Here is a 17,238-nt window from a genome sequence, read left to right on the forward strand (position 1 = left end):
GAGGAAAGACTAAAGAGGTTAGGACTTTTCAGCTTGGAGAAGAGACGACTGACGGGGGATATGATAGAGGTGTTTAAAATCATGAGAGGTCTAGAATGGGTAGATGTGAATCGGTTATTTACTCTTTCGGATAGTAGAAAGACTAGGGGGCACTCCATGAAGTTAGCATGGGGAACATTTAAAACTAATCGGAGAAAGTTCTTTTTTACTCAATGCACAATTAAACTCTGGAATTTGTTGCCAGAGGATGTGGTCAGTGCAGTTAGTATAGCTGTGTTTAAAAAAGGATTGGATAAGTTCTTGGAGGAGAACATAAGAACATAAGAACATAAGAAAATGCCATACTGGGTCAGACCAAGGGTCCATCAAGCCCAGCATCCTGTTTCCAACAGTGGCCAATCCAGGCCATAAGAACCTGGCAAGTACCCAAAAACTAAGTCTATTCCATGTTACCACTGCTAGCAATGGTAACATGGAATAGACTTAGTTTTTGGGTACTTGCCAGGTTCTTATGGCCTGGATTGGCCACTGTTGGAAACAGGATGCTGGGCTTGATGGACCCTTGGTCTGACCCAGTATGGCATTTTCTTATGTTCTTATGTTCTTACATCATATCGCTTTACAATGAACTAAGAGAAATACAGAGATCGCGGAGGGGGGGGGGGAGCAGCAACAACAAGGGGGGGGGGGGTTTAACAAGGAAAAGGCAAAAAGAACAATTGGTTGAATAGACCGCTTCCTAACACAGGAGGTATGAGCCCATACCTCCCTGCTTGCTGACATACCAGATAGCTACCTGTTTGTCGGTCTGGATCAGGACAACTTTGTTGGACAGCCGATCTCTGAAAGCCCATAGCACTTACCTGATTGCCCAAAGCTCCACGAAGTTGATTTGACAAGAACGTTCCTGAGCAGACCAAAAACCCTTTTTACTAAGCCCATCTACATGAGCTCCCCACCCCTGGGTAGATGCTGCTGTGGTTAAAACAATTTGAATGGGGAGACTCCAAAATTAGAACCCCTGTTCCAGACTAGAAAGTACTCACCACCAGGATAATGAATCCTGAAGAGACGGGGTGGCTTAGATGCAATTCTGGAGGCTCTGAGTGGCCTAGCACCACTGTGACAAAAGGGTCCATTGGGCTCTGTGCATGTGTAAATGTGCCAAGGCAGTAACATGGACGGTTGCGGCCAAATGGCCCAACAGCCTCAACATGTGCCAGGCTGACACCTGCTGGCTCTGCTGAATCTCTGCTGCAATTGTTGCCATAGTAACGGCCCTCTGGCGGGGCAGAAAGGCCTAGGATTGAGCAGTGTCTAGCAGGGCTCCTATGAAGTCCAATTGAGGTGACAGGCTGAGATGGACTTTGCGTATTTGAGAATGAACCCTAGTGACTCCAACACCTGAATGGTTAAGATGGAAATCCATCACCACCTTAGGCCGGAACTTAGGGTGAGTACACAAGACCACCCTGTCGTGATAAAATTTAGTATAAGGTGAATAAGTCCTTAAGGCCTGGAGCTCGCTGACCCTGCGTGCTGAAGTGACCACCACCAAAAATATGACCTTCCAGGTCAGGTACTTCAGGTCATAGGTGTACTGTGGCTCAAAAGGAGCTTTTATCAGCTGAGTTAACACCACATTGAGGTCCCAAGATACAGCAGGAGGCCTTAGGGGAGACTTCAACTGAAGCAGGCCCCACATGAAATGTACAACTATAAGCTATACAGAGATGAGTGTATCATCTATACCATGGTGATATACACCAATTGCACTCAGATGAGTTGGTTTTCACGCCAGCCTCAAATAGGTGTGGAAGGTAATCAAGCGGTTTTTGTGTGGCGCAGGAGAATGGATCTAGGGCCTTCTGCTCGCACCACATGGAAAATCTCCTCTACTTCGGTCAGTAGGACTTTCTAGTTGAAGGTTTCTAGAAGCCATCAGGACCCAAGACACATCATCTGAAAGATTAAGCGGCTGCAGAAACAACCTCTCAACATCCAGGGCCTTGAAGTCGGGATGCTGCAGCCTGCCCTGATCTTGCGTGATGAGATCTGGGAAGTCCCCAGACTGATCAGTTTCTAGATGGACAACTCCCACAGAAGTGGAAACCAGACCTGTCTCAGCCAATGAGGAGCTATGAGAATCATAGTCCCTCTGTCCTCACAAACCTTCAAAAGAGTCTTTGCAACTAAGGGAATCGGAGGATAAGCATACAGAAGACCCTTGCTCCAATGAAGGGCAAAGGTGTCCAAGGCTGGTTTGCCATCTCAATTGTACATGGAGCAGAACCAAGGCACCTGTTGTAAACTGTGAGGTTTGGGTGGAACCTTGGACACTGTGGCAGCTGACCATGCCCACGGGGGGGGGGGGGGGAGTCCCATGATGGGCCACAGGTCAGGCTTAGCTCAGGACACACAAACACAGAGTTTGATCTTTTATTAGACTGTGTAAGGAAGCCACCAGAAGTGGCAGTAGTGAGCAGCTGGAATAGCCCAGCAGGGCTGGTATCCCTCAGGCACTGGAACAGCGACTCCTCCGGTAGCAGTTCTGTAGTGGAAAGAACTGAGAGAATGAGTATAGTGGAGAATATACAAGACCCCAGTACGGAGATCCCCAGGGTAGGGAGAGCAGACCCTCAAGAAGCGAGTATCTGAACCCTGAGAGCTGGGAGGCTTGCAGATAATGTACTCACGCAGCAGTTCCACGGAGATGGCACTGGGGCTGGAACGGAGGCAGGCCCTCGAGGAGCGAGTGTCTGGTTCCAGCGAACAGCTCTGAGGTGAAGATGGTAGAACTCACTGATGTTGAAGATTAGCGAATCCTTCCACGCAGAAGAGAAGGTAGGAGTAGGCAGCGAGTCAGGGAACATGGGCTCTCGAGGTGCGAGTACCGGTTTCCTGACAGTGACCTGGAAAGCAAGTGAGACCCCCGAGAAGCAGATACCCCGTAAGCATTAGAGAGTCCAATAGAGATTGGAGAGGCAGAGTAGCTGGGTACGGAGAGCGAATCCCATCCGTAGGATTCCTGTAGGATTACCCTTGCTAACTCAAAGGCTAGCAAATATTGTAGGCTTTAAATATCCGGGCATCATGACGTCATCACGAGGGGATGCCCCGGAGGTTCGCGCCAAGTAGGAAATAAGAAGGGCTGCGCGGCGCGCACACCCTATGGTACAAGCAGAGCATGGCGGGAGGCAGCACCCAAGCCAGTCCAGGGACGCCGGAGAGGATGGCAGGCAGATGCCACGGTAGCCAGGCATCCATCCGCAGCATGAGAGGAACAAACAAAGAGAGATAGGCGGAGTGAAGCCGTCGGAAAGGGATGGTTGCAACAGTACCCCCCTTCAAAGGGCAGTCTCCTCTGCGGGTACCAGGTTTTGGTTTCCAAGGATGCGAGAGATAAAACTGATGGAGCATCTCTTTGTCAAGGATATTAGCCAGAGGCTCCCAAGAATTATCTTCGGGGCCGAAACCTTCCCAAGAGAGAAGGTATTACCAGGTTTTGCCTTGTTTGTGGACATCAAGAATGGCTTCGACCTTGTATTCTAGGTCATCTTCTGCATTAATAGGAGATGGTTCCTGAGATTTGGAAGAGAATTCACTGATGATGAGTGGTTTCAGAAGTGAAACATGAAAAGCGTTATGGATGTTCAATCCAGGTGGTAACTTCAGACTGTAGGTAACATTGCCGAGACGTCGGAGGATAGGAAATGGTCCAACGTAGCGAGGCGCAAATCGAGAGGAGGGTAACTTCAGTCTAAGGTGCTTAGTGGATAGCCAGACTTTGTCACCAGGTTGAAAGCCAGGCACTTTGGAATGATGAGCATCGTAAAACCTTTTGACTCGATCACTCGCCTTGAGTAGCATTGCTTTCGTCTGAGTCCATATTGATGGATTTCTTCAGCAGTGGATTGAGCTGCTGGGGACATCACTGAGAGCTTCAGTGGAAGTGGCGGAGATGGAGAATGTCCATATACCACTTCAAATGGTGTTAATCCAGTTGATGTAGCTGGATGAGAGTTAATGGCAAATTCAGCCCATGGTAACAGTTCGGCCCAATTATTTTGACGACAACTCACATAGGCCCGAATGAACTGTTTCAGGGTTCTATTCATCCGTTCTGTTTGGCCATTAGATTGAGGATGATAGGCAGGTGTATAATCTAGAGAGAGAGCGAAGAGTTTGCATGGGGCCCTCCAGAATCTTGCCGTGAACTGTGATCCTCGATCTGAGACTATGTGCTTTGGTAGGCTGTGGAGTCAAAAGATATGAATTATGAAGAGCTTCGCAAGTTCCGAGGCTGAGGCCAAGCCAGGTAGTGTCCCGAAGTGGGCCATCTTGCTGAAGCGGTCTACTGTGACCCAGATGGTATTCATACCTCCAGAAAGGGGAAGATCAACTACGAAATCAGTAGCGATATGCATCCAGGGCTGTTCCGGAGCTGGAAGCGGTTGCAGCAATCCCCACAGTTGGCCAGAAGTAGGTTTGTGCTTGGCACAGTTGGTACATGATGCCACATAGGTGAAAGTGTCTTCCTTGATAGTTGGCCACCAATAATACTTCTGTAGCTTTAGCAGGGTACGGCGTTGACCAGGATGGCCAGCCAGCTTGGAATCATGCGCCCAATGGAGCACTTTCTTTCTGAGATGCTTTGGCACGATAGTTTTACCAGCGGGCACAGAATGAGTAGCTGCCAAGACGACTTTCTTTGGGTTGATTATGTGCTGTAGCTCCTCTGGAATATCCTCTGAGAGAAAGGAGCGTGAAAGAGCATCAGCTCTGATGTTCTTGTCTCCGGGGCGATATTTGAGCACGAAGTTAAAGCGGTTGAAAAATAAGGACCATCTAGCTTGTCTGTGATTAAGACATTGTGCATGGTGGAGATACTCTAGATTCTTATGGTCCGTAAACATGGTAATTTGCTGTTGAGCACCTTCAAGCCAAGGCTGCCATTCCTCAGTTGCCAACGTAATAGCCAGGAGCTCTTTGTCACCGATCCCATAATTCTTCTCTGCCGGAGAGAAACATCGTAAGAAGAAAAAGCAGGGACATAAGGACTTTGAATCTCCAGTCTGGCTTAGAACAGCCCCCACACCGACATCAGAGGTGTCGACCTCTACGATGAATGGCTTGTTGGGGTCCGGATGACGTAGGCATGGTTCAGTGGAAAAGGCAGTCTTTAAATCTCCGAACGCGTAAATGGCCTCCACAGATCATTTAGAAGCATTGGCCCCTTTCCGGGTCATGGCAGTCAAGGGCACAGTTATAGAAGAGTAGTACTTAATGAAGCTTCTATAATAGTTGGTGAACCCCAGAAATCATCACAGGGCCTTCAGGCTGGTCAGTTAGGACCAATTCTTGATACTTTCTAATTTTTGGGGATCCATCTGGAAGCCATCTTTAGGCACAATGTAGCCAAGAAAAGGCATGGAGTCTTTATGGAATTCGTACTTGGATAGTTTGGCGTAGAGTCGGTGTTCTCGGAGCCTTAGTAGAACTTGCTTGACGTCTTCTAGATGCGTAGATAAATTCTGAGAAAATATCAGGATTTCATCTAGTTACACCACGACACTCTTGCACAACAAATCCCGCAGAATGTCATCATCATGTTCTGCATTGCACAGGCCGAAGGGCATTACTAAGTACTCAAAATGAACGTCTCAAGTGTTGAAAGCCGTTTTCCACTTGTCGCCACTGTGAATCTGGACTAAGTTGTAGGCCCCCTTCAGGTCAAGTTTCGAAAATATCTTAGATTAGAGGCAGGGGATATCGGTCTTTGATCGTAATCTCGTTCAGACCTCGATAATCGATACAAGGACATAAAGTTCCGTCCTTCTTCCCCACAATGAAGAATCCTGCGCCGGCTGTCGACTTTGAAGGTCGAATGAAACCTTTCTGTAAATTCTCCTCAATGTACTCGGACATAGCCTTGTTCTCTATTGCAGAGAGAGGACAGACACGTCCTTTAGGAGGTTCAGTATTTGGTTTCAGCCGAATGGCACAGTCATAAGATCTGTGTAGAGGGAGGATGTCAGCAGCTTCTTTGGAAAACACATCACTGAATGATGCGTACTGAGGCGACAGTCCTGCCATCACTGGAGTTGTAGGCATGCAGGGAACAGGAGAGACTTCCTTGAGGCATCTGCCATGACAACCTGGACCCCAGCAGGAAAGTTCCAAGAAGGACCAGTCGAATTGAGGCTGATGCATCTGCAACCAGGGTAACCCCAGAACGATAGGGTGCATGGCCTACTCTAACACAAAGAAGGGGATTGTCTCCGTATGGAAGGCTCCGGTGCGAAGAGTCACTGGTTCAGTACAACAAGTCACATCACCAGGCAAAGGTTCTCCATGGATGGAAGACAAGAGTAGTGGAGCTTCTAAAGTAAAGAGGGGAATCCTCAAATGTTCCACTAGGCGTCGAAGTATAAAATTACCTCCTGCCCCCGAATCCACAAGGACAAGAGTTTGGATTGTAGACAGTCCGCAAGTCAGGGAGACTGGTAGAGAGAGTGGAGGAGAAGGCGTAGTAAGGCCTAAGAACAGTCCTCCTGCAGGACTTAGGTCATGCCTCTTCCGAAGGCTTTTCTCTTTTGTAGTCAAATGACTGCGACCGAGTTGCATTGGTTCTTCTCCACTAGCAACAGGAGCTGCTGGAACCACCCAAAGTGCAAGTTTAGCACGAGTCTCCTTCTGAACCAGTCCTTTAGTAGGCCTGAGTTCTTTCACCTTATCACGAAGCTGGTGATCAATTCTAGTAGCCAAAGCCACTAACTCATCCAGCGAGTCAGGTGTCTCTCGAGCGGGAAGCTCGTCCTTCAAGCAGGTATTCAGACCTCTGAAGAAGAGAGTTTTCAGGCATCTAGGTTCCCAGCAAGAGTCTTGAACTCTATTGCAAAATCAGCCAGTGGTCGGTTACCTTGCTTCAGGTCCACCAGGTCAGAACCAGCAACAGTCACTCGAGCAGGATCATCAAAAACGGATTTAAATAATTCTATAAATCCCTCAATATCCTGCAGGATTGGATCCTTGCGCTCCCACAGCATTGAGGTCCAAGACAAGGCCTTTCCATCAAGATAAGATAGAATATAAATAGTCTTGGCGAAGGCTGGGGGAAAGTGCACAGGCTGTAATGCAAAATGCATGCAGCATTGGTTTAGGAAAACTCTAGTCCTTTGAATCTCTCCCGAGAAATGAACTGGAGCAGCCAGAGGTACCATAGTCTTTATAGTTACTTCAGGTAACTGGAAGTGTCACCTTGCATCTTCTGTGCTTGTAGCTGATAAAACGCTGAAGTGAGTTTCTCCAATGCGACTTGATGTTCAGCAATATGCCGGGTCAGGCCAGGGACGGCCTGTAAGGCTTTGAGCTATGCCGGATCCATGGAGTTAGCAATCTATTGTAAACTGTGAGGTTTGGGTGGACCCTTGGACACTGTGGCAGCTAACCACACCCACGGGGGAAGTCCCGTGAGGGGCCACAGGTCAGGCTTAGCTCAGGACACACAAACACAGAGTTTGATCTTTTATTAGATTGTGTAAGGAAGCCACTAGAGGTGGCAGTAGTGAGCAGCTGGAATAGCCCGGCAGGGCTGGTATCCCTCAGACACTGGAACAGCGACTCCTCCGGTAGCAGTGCTGTAGTGGAAAGAACTGAGAGAATGAGTATAGTGGAGAATATACAAGATCCCAGTACGGAGATCCCCAGGCTAGGGAGAGCAGACCCTCGAGGAGCGAGTATCTGAACCCTGAGAGCTGGGAGGCTTGCAGATAATGTACTCATGGAGCAGTTCCACGGAGATGGCACTGGGGCTGGAACGGAGGCAGGCCCTCGAGGAGCGAGTGCCTGGTTCCAGTGAACAGCTCTGAGGTGAAGATGGTAGTACTCACTGATGTTGAAGATTAGCGAATCCTTCCAGGCAAAAGAGAAGGTAGAAGTAGGCAGCGAGTCAGGGAACATGGGCTCTCGAGGTGCGAGTACCGGTTTCCTGACAGCGACCTGGAAAGCAAGTGAGACCCCCGAGAAGCGGATACCCCGTTAGCATTAGAGAGTCCAATAGAGATTGGAGAGGCAAAGTAGCTGGGTACCAAGAGCGAATCCCATCCGTAGGATTCCCGTAGGATTACCCTTGCTAACTAAAAGGCTAGCAAACATTGTAGGCTTTAAAATCCGAGCATCATGACGTCATCACGAGGGGATGCCCCGGAGGTTCGCAAATAAGAAGGGCTGCGCGGCGCGCACACCCTATGGTACAAGCGGAGCATAGTGGGAGGCAGCGCCCAAGCCGGTCCGGGGACGCCTAGACACAAGAGAACTCACCAACTTCCATCCTATCTCTAACCTCCCTTTTATAGCCAAACTCATGGAGAAACTGGTTAATACTCAACTTTCAGATTACCTAGAAGACCACAAAATTCTCTACCCATCTCAATACGGCTTCCATAAGTCGCTTAGCAGGGAAACCCTCCTTATCTCCCTCACAGATCATATCATCATGGGCCTAGAAAAAGGGCACTTATTCCTGCTAGTACTCCTAGACATCTCAGCTGCGTTCGATACAGTGAACCACTCTATCATTCTAAATCACCTTTCAGACATTGGTTTATCAGGAATGGTCCTCAGATGGTTCGATTCTTTCCTCAGTAATAGAGGCTACAAAGTTAAAATCAACAACAAAGAATCCCCTATCATCAAATCATCATTAGGCGTAGCCCAAGGCTCCTCACTGTCTCCCACACTCTTCAATATCTACCTCCTACCCCTTTGCCAATTGCTAACAAACCTAAAATTAAAACGACGTACAGAGTCTGATCCCCATAACAGAATCTCTTACGAAAACACTCATATTCTGGGAAAACTGCCTCCAATCCATCAACCTCCTCCTCACCAGTCTAAACCTGGTCCTTAACTCAGCCAAGACGGAACTCCTCCTCATCTCCTCTGATCACGCCGACCCGCCTCCACAGACCCCTCCCAATACCATGATCACGCAAGTAAGAGACCTCGGAGTAATTCTCGACAACCGTCTGAACCTAAAGAAATTCAACAACAACACAATCAAGGACTGCTTCTACAAGCTACAAGTTCTAAAAAGACTCAAACCACTCCTGCATTTCCATGATTTCAGGACAGTCCTCCAAACCATGCTTTTTGCCAAGATAGATTACTGTAACGCCCTCCTCCTGGGTCTCCCCGCCTCCACCACCAAACCTCTTCAGATGCTCCAGAACACGGCTGCCAGAATCTTGACAAACACCAACCATGGAGATCACATCACACCCATCCTCAGGAACCTACATTGGCTCCCAATAAGTTACAGAATCTTACACAAGTCCCTCATCATCATCCACAAAACCATGCACAAACAGCTCTAGCTCGACCTTCAGATCCCACTCAGACTCCACACCTCTTCAAGACTCATCAGAGAAGCTTACAAAGGAACCCTGCACATCCCCACAACCAAAGCTACCCTTCGTACAGCACTAGAGAACGGGCATTCTCGACAGCGGGACCTGCCATCTGGAATACCATTCCTCCAGATCTCAGACTGGAACTCTGCCTGTTAACATTTCGGAAAAAAGACCTGGCTGTTCCGACAAGCCTTCCCTTAACCATTCTGATCCATGGATAAGTGCTACTTAGACAGACCTCTCTATATGTGTATCTAGGCATTTCCTTTTTACCGTTTGTTAAGTTTACTTCGTCTAACCTTAGCCTCTAGCTACTTCAGCTCCCAAGTTCACTCGACCTTGGGAGCTGAAGTAGCTTTGTTTCTTTTTCAATGGTAATGTTAATGTTATAACCCCTTATTCCTTGTAAATCGATATGATATGATCGGTACCATGAATGTCGGTATAGAAAAGAGTAAAATAAATAAATAAATAAATAAATAAATACCTTTCTTTTTCTGCGACTCCTCGTGCTCCCTGTGGACATCTGGCTGCCGCGGCGTCTGCCCGCCGTCCTCTCCGGTGTCCCTGGACCGGCTTAGGCGCTGCCTCCCGCCATACTCCTCAGGTACCTTAGGGCGCGCGCACCACACAGCCCTCATTCTTATTTCCTCTTTGGCACGAACCTCAGGGGCGTCCCCCTGTGATGACGTCACGCTGCCCAGATATTTAAGCCTGTTGTTTATTGCTAGCCTTTGAGTTAGCAAGGGATTTCCTATGGATGGGATTCACGCTCCGTACCCAGCTACTCTGCCTCCAACTTCTATTTGGACTCTTTGCTGTTAACGAGGTATCCGCTCCTCGGGGGCCTCTCTGCTTTTTTCAGGTTGCTATCAGGAACCGGTACTCGCTTCTCGAGGACCCATGTTCCCTGACTCACTGCCTGTGTCCATCTCCTCTTCTACTTGGAAGAATTCGCTCCAGACACCATCCGTGAGTACAACTACCATCTACTCCTCAGAGCTGTTTCCCTGGATCCAGGTACTCACTCCTCGAGGGCCTACCTCCGACCCAGCACCAGTGCCATCTTCCACGGAGAACTGTTGCGTGAGTACTTGCCAACGAGTCTCTGTGCCCAGGGATCTGGTACTCGCTCCTCAAGGGCCAGCTCTCCCTGTCTCAGGGCTTCTCCATACTGGGGTCTCTGTGAATATCTCAGTGTACTCATTTTCTCAGTTCTTCTTCCTACAGCACTACTACCAGAGAAGCCGCTGTTCCAGTGCCCTGAGGAATACTAGCCCAGCCAGGCTTCATCTTCTACTTACTACCGCCACCTCTGGTGGCTTCATAAACTGTCTAATAATAGATATAATCTGTGTTTGTGTGTCCAGAGCTGAGCCTGACCTGTGGACCCTCACGGGACTTCCCCCCCCATGGGCGTGGTCAGCTGCCACAGTGTCCAAGGTTCCACCCAAACCCTACAAAACATAACAGGGGATTGGCGACTGGCATCAGTTCCGGTGGAGACCGTCACGGACCCCCGGCACTGATAGAGGATGGGCTCTCCTTGCCACAGGGTTACTTCGGGGGCCTCATGGCAAAAGCCGGTGCATCCCCACGCCCGGCACCGTGTATTAACTGGGACTGGTGCCGATGTTTCTTAGGCTTCCCTCAATGCTCGACCCGGTCTTTCCCCTGTGCCAAGGTCAAAGATGACAATCCCGGCGCCTCAGCCCAGAGGAGATCAACAATGGTCAGTCTCTGGTGCCCCATCTGCCAGCCACATTGACGGAACAGACAGTCCCGATATCGATGGTGTGGTGTCCATCAGTGTGGCTCCAACGTCCCTCGATGCTGTCTTGGACTTCCTCAACTCAAAGAACTGATCCATCTTGTCGAATCAAAGCAGACGTGTCTCCAGACATCATGCGATGCCCCCAGGCAGAGGATACATACCTCATGAAGATCAGTGATGGACATGGTCCTCGGGCACTGTGGGGCATCAGTGAAAACTGGATGTGGCTATGATGGGATGAAACAAAAGAGTCACAAAGTTGAAAGCGATGGTGGTTGGCATCGATGGCCAGTGGGCACCAAAGCACCATTATCACAGAAGGGAATCAACTGCAAAAGGAAACTTACCTGTAATGCCAAAAACCCCAACTAGAGACACTTCGGGAAGGCACTGAGAGGGACCCAATGATGGAAATGAAGGAAAAAAACCACAAAAACACAAAGAGCAAAAGGTTTTCTACAAGGCTAAAAACAGCCAAAGTGAGCTCAGTCACACAACGAGGCTTGCAGCTCCACAGAAAAGAAGAGACTGAAGAGGGACCTCGCGTGGACGCGTGGTATCGGGCATGCTGGGCATGCTCAATGTGCCTAGTCAACATTTTAGCAACTTTGACATAAGTTTTCCACATTGGAGCTCCATCTGATGATGTCATCCAAGTGTGAGGACTACAATCCTGTTTGTCCTTGGAGAATATGGGGGAAAGGATTGCGCAATCCCTCCACAAGCTTGAGTACACCATCAATATGGTATGCCCAATCCCAATAGGTCCAGATAGGCAAGAGATCGAAATCTGGATCTCTCATGTCATACTGCATACTACTCCAACCTAAGCTAAGAGACTGGTGCCAAGACTTCATCTTTAGAACAATTGTGGCCACATACTCTTTTTCCTACTGGAAAGTAATGAAAAACAGGAAGCGACTATTCCTTAACCAAATAAAATGAGGCAGTATGAACAAATTAACAAAAGAAATGTTTTCAACAGATCTTTTAATGAAAAGTATTGTCGTCCTGTGTTACAGCTGAAAGAACTATATAAGCATAGAAAGCAATATGTGGTGAGTCAATGATGCTGAATGGTGTGAGTTAGATTAGTGACACTATGGTGTTCTGATTCTATTCTTAATGTAATGTTTACTATTTGACCTAGTTACAAATTGTATCCTAAACTGCACTCAATCCCAGAAAGAACTCATTCTATTATCCAGGCATCTGTTTTTCCTACAGTCTTATTAGTTCATGGTTTCTGAGCCTGAACCACTATTATACATAATACTAAAAATTATTCAGAAGACAAGTTTCCATGGCCAAACTTTCACATCAAACTACACAATAAAGCAGAGATCTGAATGATTTGGACTCACCTTTTGGAAACATTCATTTCAGATGTTACAAACATCAATTCATTTACTGACAGACAGTGAATTTGTTTATTTTTCACACAATTAGTAAAATCTATGAAAATGTGTCTGCCTAATATAAAAATGGATGAAATTACTTGCAGTATGATGAAAGACATTTATACAGATAACCAAAATATTCAAATACTTTTTAGTTGCCTGCTCTTAACATTTAACATTTATGAACTACTTGGAGCAGTAATGAAAAATGGATATTTCTAATGGGCAGGTAGAAGTACATGTTTCATACAAAAAATACTACTTTTTTTGTATAATTTAAGAAAAATATATTTGCTTGCTTTCTTTGGTAGCTTCTTCAGGAACAAAAATATACTTACAATGATAAACACAACTCTATGATGACCAGGATACTTCAGATCAAACTCATGCCTTCATTGTGTCATGTGGTAGCCCTAATACAAACATGTTATCCTGTACATGGTCTAGGGGTGGCTCATGGTAATCTGCTGCCTGAAGTGAGGGGTGAAATGGAGCCCTAGCCCAAGGTGCAATGTTGATGAAATCACCAAGAAGGTCAAGGCAGGCAGGAGATTCCTCTGGAGTCTGGCCCTTTTGGTGATTTGTAATGCTGGGGGAAAGGGGAAGCAGGAGTCAGGGTTCCCAGTCAAGTGAGTGTGTCATTGATAACATTTCTAGGAAGCTGGCAACCCTTCCACACTCCCAGGAACTCTAACAGCTGCCTCCTGCAGAAGTGGGAGATAGTAAATCGTGGGAGTCTCTGTGTGGTGTACTCTCTCCGGGCTGGTGCAAGGTTTTTAGGTAAACCATACAGCCTTTCAACCCCCTCACCTCCCCATACACAATTAAGGGCTCAATCCAAGGGAGACGTCTGATGCAGAAGTCTGTCTCTGTTCTCGTTAGAGCCCACCAGACTCGACCTGTCTACAAACCACCACTCTTGGCTTTGGGGGTCATACCTCTGATTGACTATGCCATCCTAAATCTAAAACCTCACACTTTTTATTCTAAATCAGTATTTCACAACCAACCCAAAATTAATTCTGTTAAAACTCTGAAAACAAAGCCAAAACGTTCCATGTTCAAACTGAAACCAAACCTCAATGTACTTGCACAACTGTATTTAAAAAACAAATATGAGGCAGGATCGGTGGCAAGTGCTGTGTGCGCTGCCATTTGGAAGGTCCCTAGTCTTCCTTTCTCTGGGTCAGCTGGGGATGCTGCAATGTTCAAAGCACCCCAAGGGGGAGAGAGTTATGGTCATTGCTTAAGGGTGACAGCAGATGGCTGGATTTAGGGGTCCATGACTGCAGAGTTCCAGAAGGAGCCATGGAGCACCCAGCCCAGGATCGTCACTGCAATGAGGAGACTTGGTATACTGGGGTGGAGGCAGAAGATACAAAATAAGGGGAAAATACCTGACTACTTGCAAATGAATGCTGATGGCACAAGTTTCTAGCTCTGGTTACAATTGAGCTGGATGGACAAAGGAGCAGAAAGAAATTGCCAGGTCAAAAACAAAGTGGTCTGTTAATTAGATAAAAACACTTCAAGAGCGACACACTTCTCTAATCTTCAGTTTCATTTAAAAAATGTTTCAATTCAAAGCACAAGTATCCCTTCAAAATATACATTGTGGTAGATTTTAAAAGAAGCGCACGCAGCCTACATGTGTGCGGGCTACCCGGCACATGCATATGTACGCCCGATTTTATAACATGTGCGCGTAGGCGCATGCATGTTATAAAATCTGGGGTCAGCGCGCGCAAGGGGGTGCACAATTGTGCACCTTGCGCGCCTTCCTCCATTCCCTCCCCCTAACCTAACCTTCCCCCCTTCCCCTAACCTTCCCCCCCAGCCCTACTCTAACCCCCCCCCCCCCCCCCGACTCTTGTCTTACCTTTTGCACCTGCCTCCGGGCAGGTGCAAGTTGCACGTGCCAGCAGCCTGCCAGCATGTGATCCTCCAACACAGCAGCAATGGCCGCTATGTCGGAGGCCTCTGGCCCCGCCCCACCCTCGCCCCTTTTGTAAAGCCCCGGGCCTTACACGCGTCCCGGGGCTTTACGCGTGTCGCCGGGCCTTTTTTAAATAGGCCCGGTGCATGTAACCCTTTTAAAATCCGGCTCACTAAGTATAAAATAAATAATCAAATGAAAACTAAAATGTGTAAAGTTTGAAAATAAAATTTGCTAGGAAATTCACACTGATGCAGTCATTTTTAACTGAAACACACATGGAACACTTTTTAACTGGAATGTTATAATAATGGAAGAATACAGGAAGTATTTTGACTTTCTTCTTAAAGAGGGCAATTTTCAGCAGCCCACACAGAACTTAGATCTGCATGTAGGAAGCACATGCAGACTTTAGCCTGATAGTTACCTTGCCACTCTTCCTCGAAGATCTCCCAACCCAGAGAGTTGATGCATTTCCAGGTTCTTCACTGCAGAGCTGGTACCATAGCTAATGTTATCCCTTAGGTGTATCTGTTCCTGCAGCACCTAGACAGAGTCACCAAGTATTTTTAGGAATAGCAAGTTAGAAATATTTGCAATAAATAAACAAATCTATAAACACAATAGGTAATTTACATTGTTTTATTCATTAATTAAATCAGGGCCAGCTCTAGGACAAATAGTACCCCAGGCAAAAATCCTCCAGTCTCTCCCTCCATCCTGCCTCCTGGCATTATCCCCCCCCCCCCCCCCCCCCCCCACCTCCATTCTCACTATTTTTCCCCCTACCTCCCAAACACTCTCATACCCCCTCTTTTTGGCCCTCCCTCCAAGAATTCTCTCCCTCCTTTGCTCACGGCATTCTTTCCATCCTTCTTCAAAGCATTCTCTCCCCCTCTCCCCTTTGTTTTTGACCTGCAATTTCCTTCTGCTCCTTTGTACATCCAGGTCCAACTCACTCTCTCCTCTTTCTTCATGGCTAGTGCACTTCCTGTCCTGGATCCAGAGATGCTACTTATTGGGCTCTGGGCAAACTTTACTTTTTCCAGATTGAACCAAACCCCCCCCCCCCCCTCCCCCTTCCCATCTCATGTCAGCCACTCACATTGCCATCCAATCTAACATTTCCCACCCAAATGCTGTCTCCCTCTTTCAATACCTATTCATTCTCCATGTCCCAGCCTCTGAATCCCCACACTCCCATTTTCTTCACCCAGCCCAGTCTCCCAATCTCTGCTGCCCCCCCCCCCCCCCCCCCCCCCCCAGTCTCAAAGTCCCCACTTTCTCCGCTTCCTACCCAGAGTTTCAAATGGACCTCTTTTTGTGCTTCTTACATGTGGGAAAAAAAAAAAAAACGACTCATCAAAAAAATCCTCACAACTGACAACTTTGTATTTTAACAGGTTTTTTTACTTTCATGTGGAGATTTCTTTTCAAGAATTTCTCTCACTTGAATGGAAATATGGCTGATTATTGAAATGTATTAAAATGTAATTTAATATTTGTGCACTTGCACTGAAATATTTAGTTTTTCAAATCTGAGGATGGGTAGGTGGATGCGAAGTGGGTTAGACTGGATGATGTGTGATTGAAGGGAGAGGCAAAAAATAAGTATTCAGATTACAAAATGGTTAATTTGTATTTAAATTTAAGGTTTTATGTAACTTACTTTGTAAATCGCTTACGTATTTAGGCAATAAATAAATAACAAGGATAATATTGTTACTGTTCCATGGATATAGTGTGTTTAATGACGTTTTATTCTTGGATTTTTGAATCTCAAATAGTTATTTAAAAAAAAAATAATTCTTTTTTGCTCACTTGGAAAAATCGGCAAGACTGAGGTCATTATTCAAATAGTTTGTCCAGCTAATTTTTTGAGTTAGCCAGACAAATGCTATGATTTACATTTCTTTCCCCTGTTTCCTAGATACATTTCCATCCTCCCTAGATGACTTGGTGGCGAGAGCAGAGCTTTCCAGAGCCTCAAAAGTTAAGTTTCATTTTGTCAATCATAATATAACAAGTTCTGGGGAGCAATCATCACAACAACAAAAGAGCTCCAAGGTACTTAGACTGTGGCAAAGTGGCACCAAAGTGGCATGAATAGCCTAAGGCACTGTAAAGGTGCAAAGGGGTACCAGAAGTGGCAAGAGTGCTTTAACAGAGGCACAAAGCAGCAGTGAGAATGTCAAAAACACACCACAGCTTCAAAAGAGAGCACCGATAGCAGATGCATGAACCATCGAAGGCAGCACGACAGGCAAAGCGGCAAGACAAGTGGCATTGGCATCCAACAGCACAATGAAGGGGGAACATAGCAAGCAGATAGACTAGCACCAACACACTGAGGAACCATGATAGTGGCAAGAACACCACAAGGAGTTAAGTGAGTCATCTGGTGTATGGCAGCAAAGCAGAGTGGCAGAAAGCTGATAGGGGCAAGACAGGCTGGCAGAGTGGAGGTAGTCTGGTCCCTGTGGTTTTGATAGGGGAAAGACAGGCTGGCCCAGGAGAGAGTTCCCTTTCCTTTGTGCAGGAAAGGACTCCCTAGAACGGGTTCACCCCTGGAGTGGGGTGTTTCCGTTGGCATCTGGTGAATACCCAGAAGCTACCGACTGTACTTACGCACTTCAGCTGATGACAAAGGAACTTGAAGAGCTCTCAGAAATAAGAATATTGCTACTCAAGTCCAAATCTGCAATATCAACCTAT

At 47.0% G+C, this 17,238-nt stretch overlaps 1 protein-coding gene across 1 annotated transcript in view; it reads right to left on the minus strand.

The window, feature by feature from the left end:
- FAM81A (family with sequence similarity 81 member A) overlaps window positions 1-17,238 on the minus strand; it is a 148,595-nt gene that overhangs the window by 100,969 nt on the left and 30,388 nt on the right. Inside the window, 1 exon segment of the mRNA XM_029574498.1 lies at window positions 14,951-15,069. Within this exon segment, the coding sequence (XP_029430358.1) occupies window positions 14,951-15,069 (119 nt within the window).

The sequence above is a fragment of the Rhinatrema bivittatum genome, chromosome 13 (genome assembly GCF_901001135.1).
Source record: "Rhinatrema bivittatum chromosome 13, aRhiBiv1.1, whole genome shotgun sequence".
In the NCBI taxonomy this organism is placed as follows: Eukaryota; Metazoa; Chordata; class Amphibia; order Gymnophiona; family Rhinatrematidae; genus Rhinatrema; species Rhinatrema bivittatum.